This window comes from Spermophilus citellus (genome assembly GCF_964194105.1).
Source record: "Spermophilus citellus genome assembly, chromosome: 10".
Classification (NCBI taxonomy): Eukaryota; Metazoa; Chordata; class Mammalia; order Rodentia; family Sciuridae; genus Spermophilus; species Spermophilus citellus.
In genome coordinates, this window is record NC_138197.1 from 121696414 (window position 1) to 121706466 (window position 10053).

At 49.8% G+C, this 10053-nt stretch overlaps 1 protein-coding gene across 1 annotated transcript; it reads right to left on the reverse strand.

Moving 5' to 3' along the window:
* Positions 1–511: 511 nt before the first annotated feature.
* Positions 512–9766, reverse strand: CKAP4 (cytoskeleton associated protein 4). Its single transcript, XM_081309314.1, has 2 exons — positions 9187–9766; positions 512–2997 (listed from the first exon to the last, which is right to left on the reverse strand). The coding sequence occupies exons 1-2, from the start codon at positions 9631–9633 to the stop codon at positions 1669–1671; spliced, it is 1776 nt and encodes a 591-aa protein (XP_081165440.1). The 5' UTR covers positions 9634–9766; the 3' UTR covers positions 512–1668.
* Between the last annotated feature and the right edge of the window lie 287 nt (positions 9767–10053).

Sequence of the window (10053 nt, forward strand, 5' to 3'; positions counted from 1 at the left end):
TCTAAGGAGGAGACTACATAGAGCTCAGCACCTCCCCTGCGCAAAGGGACTCAATAAACAGTATATTATCTTTGGTGGTGGGTGGATGGTAGCCCAGGGATAAAAGGAAATGTGCCCTGATGTACTCTGGGCCAAACGTTGATAGGGTGGTCTCAGACAGTGGTTCTCCACCTTGGATGCAAGTTGGAATGCTGGCACCATTCAACCCAAATCCCTGGGAACCCAGGCTTTTTTTCCCCCACACTCTCCTGAAGATTCTAATAGGTAGTCAGGTTGAGATCCTCTGCCGAAACTAGCAAAGTAGGAGACAAGCAACAACCTATCAACAAACCAGCCAAGAGTCCAGGAAAGGATGTCCCAGATCCAGTGAGGCTGTCTTGATTTCAGTTGAAAATAAAAAATTCTCAAAATTGAAAACTTACCTGTTTTCTAATCCTGAATACACATGCAAATAGAATATATCATGATTACTAAATTCTCTGAAAGCAACCACTCTGGAAAAAGTCATAACAAAGCTCAAGTGTTTATTAAGAATTAAAAATACTGTAAAGAAGCCATACAGTTCATTTCACAGTAAACTAAACAAACCTTTTTTTTTTTTTTAACTTTTACTTTTCGGCTTTTTTTTCCTTTCTTTTTTTTTTTTCTTTTGGAAGGGCAAGACAGCCATTTAAGAACAATACAGCTCAAAGGGGAAGGGGTACAGCAAACAATTACAGAAATGCAGTGCACACACTCCCCACTGACAGATGGGGCCTGCTCCCAAAGCAGACCTCCTCAAGGACATCCTGTTAAAACAAAAAAACCTGGCCTACATCCCCCAGGGAAACACCCGACCGCTGTGTGGACTGCTCTCAACACATTTCCTGAAAGACCCCAAGACACTTTTCTGGAACTCTAAACCTGTGCATTATTCGGTAACCTGCCCAAGTGTGGATGCAGGTGGGCCATCAGAGACAGGCACCAGGACTCTGGGTGGTGTGCTTGAGCATTCAGAACCATCTGATTCTTTGCATAGTTACCTTTGATATCATTAGATGGTTCAGGAATGGAAAAGACACCCACGCTAGAAAGGCAACCTGCAAGGAACTGATTCTTTTAAAATGAAGACAAGGTGTTGCCCTCTCCTGACTCAGAGATTACATCTATGAGTCCTAACCAGTTTTAGGTGGAAGACAAGTGAGAGATATCTCATGAAAACTTCAGCCAGAAGTATAAAAAAAGTAATTTTTCTTAAAGACAATTAGAAAGAAATGTGCCCCATCCCCGCTTTTTTTTTTTTTTTTTTTTTTGGTAACTTGAAATCTGCCAGCCAGCCAGGGTATTTGAAGGTTAATCTGCTTCTGTTAATCCTCAATTGAAGCTACTGTCATTTTTCTGACACTAGACACATCCCTTTTAAAAGCCACCTCTTGTGCACCGGGGCTGGGCCTTCAGGAAACAACCAAAAGCAGAAGCAGAGAACTTAAGAAACCAATGGTGTGTGGTAAGAATTGCAAATAAATTAACTGGGCACAGAATGCAATGCCTTGGTGTTCAGGTGGTGTCCACTGCTCTTGGGGGAGGGGGGGGGCAAAACTTGTGGGGAGGGCACATGGGAGGAAACAACACATTTTTTTGGTCATGAGAAAATGGACTATAAATCCGCGCCCTGGACACACAATTCACTTAGATTTTTTCGTGAATCTTTTCAACTTTCACAAACAACCTATCCAGATCATTTCTCAGGTCATCTAGTAGACCCTTGGCTGATTCCAAGTTGTTCTCGTTGGTTTCGATTTTGACGGAGTAGGCTACCAAACTGTCCACAGCAGTCCTGAGCATTTTCAAGTCCGACTCCACCTGGCTCACTGAGGATTTCAGGTTGTCTAGAGAAGAGAGTCTGTCCAGGAAGTCCTGAGGGGGCAGACGCGCGGCCTGGGCTCGGTCCTGACTGAGCAGCGCGTGCACCTGCTCTTGCACCTTCTGCAGCGATTCCACGGTGCTGGGGAGCTCGCCCACGCTTCTCTTCAGCTCCTCCACGTCGCCGTAGAGCGCCAGCTGGGCCTCCCCCAGGCTCCTCACGGTGCCAGCCAGGCTGTCCTTGTCTGCCTCGGACGAGGACCCCAGGCCTTCCAGGTGCTCCTGCAGTGCAGCCAGGCGCTGCTCATACTCCTGGCTCTTGGTCAGGAGCGACTCCAGGCTATCGGTCTGGCGTGCAGAAGCCACTTGCACGGATTGGACTTCATCCTCTAAGTTCTGGAGCCTGGAGTCCAGACCCCGACTCTCTTTCTGCAGCGCATCTAAGGCGTCGGGGGTTCTGGAGGACCCGTCTTCCTCCAGCCTGTGGGACTCGGCCTTCAGCTGGCGGAGCTCCTCCTCCAGCCTCCGGATCTCCTCCGGGAGGCGGGAGGTCGACTCCTCGGACTGCAGGAGCTTCTTGGTGAGGGCCTGCAGGGCCAGGCGCTCCGAGTCCGCCACCTCCTTGAACGCCTGCTGCTCCTGCTTGAGGCTCACCAGCTCCCGGACCTCGGTGTAGACATCAGACTCCATGGTCTGCAGGGAGCTTCTCAGGGCCTCTATGTCCCTCTCCCTGGACTCCGCAGAGGTCTGTATCTCTTTCACCGCATCCTTCAGGGCTCTCAGGTCCTGCTTGTACCCCTCGGATTCTTCCAGAGAGGCGACCTTCGCCTTCACGTCATTTATTTCCTTCTGGCTCCTCTTCTGGACCTCAGTGAAGATGGCGATGTTGTCATTGATGGACTTGGTGAGCTCCGTCAGCCTTTCCTCCACTGTGTTCTCCAGGGACGTGAAGTCCCGCTCGCGCGCATCCTTCACCACGTGAATGCCGTCAGAGAGGTCTTTGAGGATCTCGTTCTGGAGTTTTTGCAGAACTTCACCGATCCTGCTTATCTCACTCTCCCCCTGTTTCACTGCTTTCTCTGTGAGGTCTTGCTTATGTTGGGAGCTTCTCAGGATAGACTCGAAAGCCCCAAATGTGGTTTGCAGAGACTGTACCTGTAGCCAAAATCCAGACATTAGCTGTAGAAGAGTCATGAGTTTTACAGGTTTTCAGTCTGCCCAGCCTCCAGGTCCCTTAACTCTTCCAGAATGGCACTACAGTACTCCTTTGAAGAGCTCTCCTTTCACATGTAGCCCATGTCATAGTTGTGGGGAACAAACTTAGGACACCCTCCAAGAGCCCCAGGGATGGCTTATAACCCTGGCCTGAACAATGGGCACTTTCCACCCACCCTGAGTCACACTGACTAGCCAAGCATGGGCACATGTGCTGAGGCAGACCAAGGAAGCAGATCTAGGACTTCTGTTAAAACTACAGGGGAAGAAAACTTTCTCCAAAGGGACTGTTAGCTATGGGATCAGGTAGACCTGGAGCTGCATAGACCAACACATGGAATGCCTATCTAGGAATCAAGCCAGCACAGCTGAGAAATGGCCAAGGTTTGCAGACATCATTTGAATCCCTGGATACAGCTATAGCTGAAGGAATCTACTCTTGAACTTTGCCGTTTAAGCCAGTCAATTCTCTCCCTAAGCCACTTAGGGCAAAATTTCTACCTCCTTCAACTGCAAGAGTCTTCAAGTTTTTGTAGGAAAGAAACCGATACACAGATACTCTGAGCGGGAAGTCAAGACAAGGATCCAGGTCTTAACTCATCACTTCCGACTATGTGGCCCTAAACTAGTCATTGTCCTCCATGGCCCTCATTTAATCTTTAATTCTGAAGTACCTCAGAAGCCCAAAGATCCCTAGCACCATCTGCAGACCATTGCCAAAGGAATAAACTGATCCCGCAGCAGGCTCTGGTTTGGTGAACACACTGGGATTTTGTCTGCTTCTACATATGCCTTCTTTAAAAATTCTACCCTGAATGAGGACTGACCTGAGAACTACCCAGGGGAACTGGTTTAATATATAATGAGGCTGTAGGATGATTAAGAACCTGGGAGGCATTATTCTGACACAGCATTTGGTGCCATCTATAATGTTTAGTTTGGAAAAAAAAAAAAAAAAGGAAGAAAAAGAAAAAAAGGGATAGAAAGATCTATCAAGTCCCTACCTCTAACAGCCAATTCTCAGGACCTGCAAGAAAGGGACATGGCATGATGTGACCAGCCAAATCCACATGTGGAAAATTGTGCAGGATAAATGACCCTGGTCAATACTGAACAAATGAATGGCATTTTATCCATTTAAAAAGTTTAAGAAATTTTCAATCAAAAAATGTGCATTTCATATGGATCCTGACTCAAACCAACAATAGAAAGACAGTCTCGGGGAGAATCAAGGAAATCTGACTATTGTCTGGTATGATGTTCCAGAATCTCTGCAGCTGGGGTGTAGCAGCTCAGTGGTAGTCTTGCCTAGCATATGCAAGGCTCTGGGCTCTATCCCCAGTATGGTGCCATATCCTGTGTTTTGTTTAAAACAAACAAGGAAGAAAAGAAATAAAAGGAAAGGAACTCTTACTGGTTAGAAATAAATCCTAAAATACCTTGGGTGAACTAATGTCTCTCATTTTAAAATTAGTTCCTGGTGCCCTCTCCCCTAGGTCTGCAGGGTGACATGGGCTCTTCTGAGGGATTAGAGCTTAACCACCAACATGTTCCGAAGCCCTGGACCCACCTGTTCCAGATCAATCTTCTGAATAAGGACAGGCCAGCCTCTGCCTGTACTATGGCCATTTTCCAATACCAAGTACAAATGGAGAAGAGAGGCCAGGTGTGCCCCCGACAGGGTCACAGAGGGGTTCAGGGTCAGGCTGCTCTAACTCCAACCAAAAGATGAGGGAGGGGAAGGGAGGTGGTGAAATGAAACAACAATGGTATAATACTGATAATTATTGAAACTGGGGTTCATTATATTGTCCTCTTCTTTTGTTTATGCTTGAACATTACCATGATGAGAAGTTAGAAAATAAAGTAATACAGACTCTGTAACCAGATTGCCTTGGCTCAAATCCTGGTTTTGACACTTTCCTGCTGTGTAATCCTGCATATGGTACATAACCTATCTGTGCCTTGGTTTCCTCAGCTGCATGAGGGGAACAAAAACAATACCCAACTCACAGGATTGTCATAGTAAGGGTTAAATGAGTTCATATAAGTAAAGTGCTCAATCATGCCTAAAACACAGTGAAGGTCTGTCTCCATTCCTGTTGCATCTCTATTCAGAAGTCCTGAAGATTCACAGCACTAGCTGCAGCCTGATGTCAAAAGGAAGAATAGTTGAAAACACAATGGGACACCTGGGTTCTACTCCAGTCACACCAATAACCACTCTGAGCAGTTACACTAGCTTTCCAAGTCTCAGGTTCCTCATCTTTTAGACAATAGGTCTCTCACATCCCTTCTAAATTCAGTCTGTGATTTTCAGACAGTAGAATAAGGTTCTCCAGGGCCTCCAGAATATTAGCCAATTTCTCTGCCCAACCAAATGCAACCTGAGTCATAAAGGACACTTTGAGAAGGTACTAGAGAGAACTAGACTCTGAAACTAGGTTATTAAATCACAGTACCTGCCTGTTCTAAGGATAGCACTCAAATTAGAGGTGTGAGCGGCCGAGCACAGCACTTGCCACATGGCAGGCAAGACCCGGTGCTTTCTGAATGATCCAAAGCAAAGGCTGATGAAGAGCTGATCTGCTCCCTATTCCTGAATGTCACCCCCAACCTGGGCTGGCTCGTTACACATGGTTAGAAAGGGAATTCGGTTCGAAATTATGGATAAAACCAAGCCAGTCAACCCCCTGTAACTAAAAAAAAAAAACAATATCCCCACACTAAGGGTACTGTGTTCATCTTTAAGTGCATATTAATCAACAGGTATTGAATGTACCTGTTCTCCCCACGTATGTGGGATGCCCACTAAGTGGCGAGCCCTGGGGAAGAAGCCAAGAGATAAAATAAAAGCTAGGCCAGGATCCCTGCCCTCAGGAGCCTAGCTGGGCCAGGAGTGGGGGTCTAGGAACTGTCCTTAGTAATGGCTGACATCAGCGGAGCATTTCTGTGTATAGTAACTATCAAAGTGTGAGTGGTAGTTCGAGCATCATCTAAGTCCCAGAATGTCCGATCTCAGAACCGGAGCTCTTGATCACTGTGACATGCTCAGGCAGAGATATGTTCAAAGCACACTGAGGGCCTGGAGAAGAGGCTGCCAACGCCCAGAGCCCCGACTACTGGTTCAGAATCAAAATGAGAAAACCAAGAAATGGGGCCAGAAAACTGACTCTCTCACAAACAGCTTCTCCTTTCATAAACTACTTCTAAGATCACTTTTTGCCACCTAAGCTAAGCTACTTCTGAGATCACTTTTTGCCACCCTGGGTGTGCCAGGGCAACACGAGCTCTTCTGAGGGTCCAGAATTCAACTGCCAACCTTTTCTAAAGCCCTGGACCCAACTGTGCCTAAATTTTCTGGGTAAGGACAGGCCAACCTCTTTTCCTGTGCCATGTCCATTCAGGTGATCTGGGACAGTTTTCCATACTGATGAACTTTTGGAAAACAAGAGATACCAGGTGGGGAACCAAATCCTATTCCAGTCTAAGATCCCCACTTATGGTGTGACCTGAAATATGTCATACAACCAGTCCATGTATGACCTGGAATAAGTTACACAACCAGTCTTGGCTCAATTGCCCCATCTGTGAAATGGTGCTAAGTGCTATCTACCTCAGATAGCTAGGAGAAATGAAATTGTGGCCAAAAAGCACTTAATGGAATATCTGGCCCACAGAGACTACTAATTATGAATACTACTACTCTAAGTGCATTTTTCTGCCAAGAACCAAAACTCAACCCCGACAGAGACTTAAGAATCATACAGGGGTTCAAACTTAGGTTGTCAGAGAACAGGCAGTACAGGCTCCTCAGTACAAAATAACTTCCTTACTGGCCTCATAAAAGATGCAGGAAGAAGTGGCCACACACTTTGGGAAATGCTAATAAGACTGGACATATTGAGCACCGTTCCATACCAGGTAAGACAAGGGAAATATAATGAAATAAACAGCTGAGTGGTTGAGTGCCCCAGGAGTTAGACTACAGTGTGAACCCAGCCCGGCTGCTTGCTAGCTGTGTGACTATGTAGTTATGTAGCTCCACACTTTCCTCATCTGGGAAACGGGACAGGTAATAGCACTCACCTCTTGGAGTTGCTGTCAGGTCAAAAGAGATGATATATTTTCCGATGTTTAGGACAGTGCCTGACACATAAGCGCACAATAAATGTAAGGCACTGAACAATGGCTTAATTATACTACTAAATTAAAAAAAAAAGAAATTATGAAAAAAAATAAATTAATTAAAAAAAATTATACTACTAAATTAAAAGAAAAGTGGTCACTGTGTCCTCAGCTTCAGAGCCAAGAGGATTCTTAAAAATCTCTCATTGTGTGGATGGGAAACTGAGGTCCAAAAAGCAAAGTGTTCTACGCATACCTGGGACAGAGAAGGGATGAGAATCAGAAAGGAGGGACTAAGGGAGAGACAAGGAGGAAACCTAGGAAACAAAGCCCTATTTTTTCAATCTGGACTCAAGATGTCCCCATTTAGGCCTCAACTTCCAACATCCCCTAATTTTTCCTAAAATGCTACTCTGCTATAGGCAGGGGAGCCACCTCCTGTCCCTTAAATGTGTTCAAGAATGTTCCTTGCCTGCGAGTTCTTCACATTCCTTCTCTGAACATTCAGCCATCACCAACTAGATGATTGGCTCTACCCCAGACACGGGCCCAGGGAAATTCCACACCTCCCTCTTCCCAATCTGCACAGAGGCGACCCTAACTGCCACCTACCTATGTGCTGCTTCACAAATATGATTTGTCTTATGCTCTTCCACCGGGCCTACACAGAGCTATATGACTACCAGACTTCAATAAATATTATGATTGATTAGCAAGTGGGCGGCAGAAAGCAAGAAACTGGCTAGTGATTAGACTCTAGCAGGATGTCTATTTTGTAAAGATGATGTGACACTCAGGATAGGAAAAGCAGCATTGCCTACTTAATTCCCTTATAAAATTCACCTCCCTTAGCCTGCAGCATTTAGCAGGCTGACTCATCCCAGTTGTCTTAAGAGGAAATTCCTAGTCCTGCACACTCAACAAAAGTGGAGAGACTTGGCAGGACCGGCAGCATGCTGGGAAAAGGAGGCAGTGGTTCCGGGCTCAGAAGTGGCGGGATTTTTTGTTTCGGTCCTGGAACCAATTTTCCATTCAGCATGACACGGAAGGAATATGGAGGAGGGGAAATTCAACAGAAGGGGTTGCACTTGGTCTGGAAAAGCCAGGGAAGGATGGAAGATGAGCAACTTTGCCTTGGGAGCTGGGTCCATTCATACCTGAAATAGGCCCTTGGGAACCCTTAACTGGACAGTGGCCCAGACTTTCTCAAGCAATCTGCAGCTCACCAGCTGGGGTGTTTGTTAACTCACTGTCTCTCTCTAAGTCTCAATTTTCTGGACTGGAAAATGGAGTCAGAACCAGCAGCCCTCCCTCCCGGGGTTGCTCTAAAGAATTAGATAGTACCAGTACGTAGGTAAGTAAGCCCTCTCAACCCCACATAGATAGAAGTCCTTTTCTCGATTATGACCTAATATTTTTGGCCTTTCATTCCTCTAAAGCTAAAGTAGGCTATTTCAAAGGCCCACAAGGGCACTCTGGCCCAATAAAGAACAAGGGGCCTAAAGATAGATAATATTTCAGTGGAACTTCGCAAATGACTAGAAATTACTAGTTTTTCCTTCCCCAAACTCTGGGTCTATTAAAAACCGGCTCAGATGTCTCCCACGGCAGAGCAGAGGTGTGGCCTTGCCGGAGGCTTCCTCGGGATGCGCTGGCTTCCTTTCCAACCTCCTTTTCAGACAACTCTGCCCATTCAGCGGTTCCTAATCCAAAAAGAATGGGCTCCCCAAAGCCTGCAGGCTTCCTTACAGGTCACCGCTAATGTCTTGTGACAGGCCCTTGGCCCACCCTCCCCGCTGGCCGGGCCATCCTCGCGGCGGTCCATCCATCGGGCCCATTCCTCTGCGGCCATTAACAAAGAGGGTCTGGGACCGCCTGGGAGCCGGGGCCCGGACCAGGGTGTCCGGCCGGGGACCGCCGGGCAGAGGCAGGGACAGGGGCAGGGGCAGGGGCAGGCGGGGCCGGGCGGGCACCGGGGACGACTGGGGCCGGGGCACCCACCTTCTGCTCGACGTTCTGCAAGCCCTGGCCCAGCTCCTCCCGCTGCTGGGAGAAGTCCTGGTGGCTGCGCCGGACCTGCTGGACCTCCTCCAGGACGTGGTGGACACACCAGCCCGAGAAGGCGGCCGCCGCCACCAGGGCGAGGTAGAAGAGAAAGTTGAGCGCCCGGCCGAGCCTGCGCGAGCAGGTCGCCGAGGACGAGGCGGCGGCGGCGGCCGAGGACTTGCCGCCGCCGCGGTGGCCGCCCTTGCCGTGCGCCTGGTTCTGCGGGTGCTGCGGCGGGTGCTGCTGCGGGTGCGGCGCGGGCGGCGGCGGCTGCTGCTGCTGCGGCACCGGCGGCGGCTTCTTCGCCACGTCATCCGCGCCGCCCGACGGGTGGGCGCCCTTCTCCGAGGGGCTCGCGGCGCCGTGGCCGCCCTTGGAGCCCCTTTGTTTGGCCGAGGGCATGGCGGCGCGGCGGCGGCGGGGGCCGCGGGCGGCGAGGCGAGCGAGGGGCGCGCGGCCCGGAAACTTGCTCGGGCTCCCCCGGGGCCGGGCGGGCGGCACGCGGGCGCTGCTGGCGTCGGAGCGGCCAAGAGAGCGGGCGGCCGAGGAAGGAGGCCGGCCGAAGAGGAAGGAGGAGGGGGCCTGCCTCCGCCGCCGCGGCGCCGACCCCGCCTCCCGGGAAGGGAGGCCGCGCGAGCCGAGCCGGGAGAGCCTGCCACGCACACCGGGCCGCCGCGGCCCCTCCTCCCGCCGCCACGACCCCAGCGGGGGCGGGCCGGGCGGGCGGGCGGCCCGGGGACGTGGGCCGGCGGGCGGAGGCCCCGCGGGGCGGTGCTAAGGCGGCCGCGGAGGGCGGGGGCGCGGGCGCGGGGAGGAGGGCGG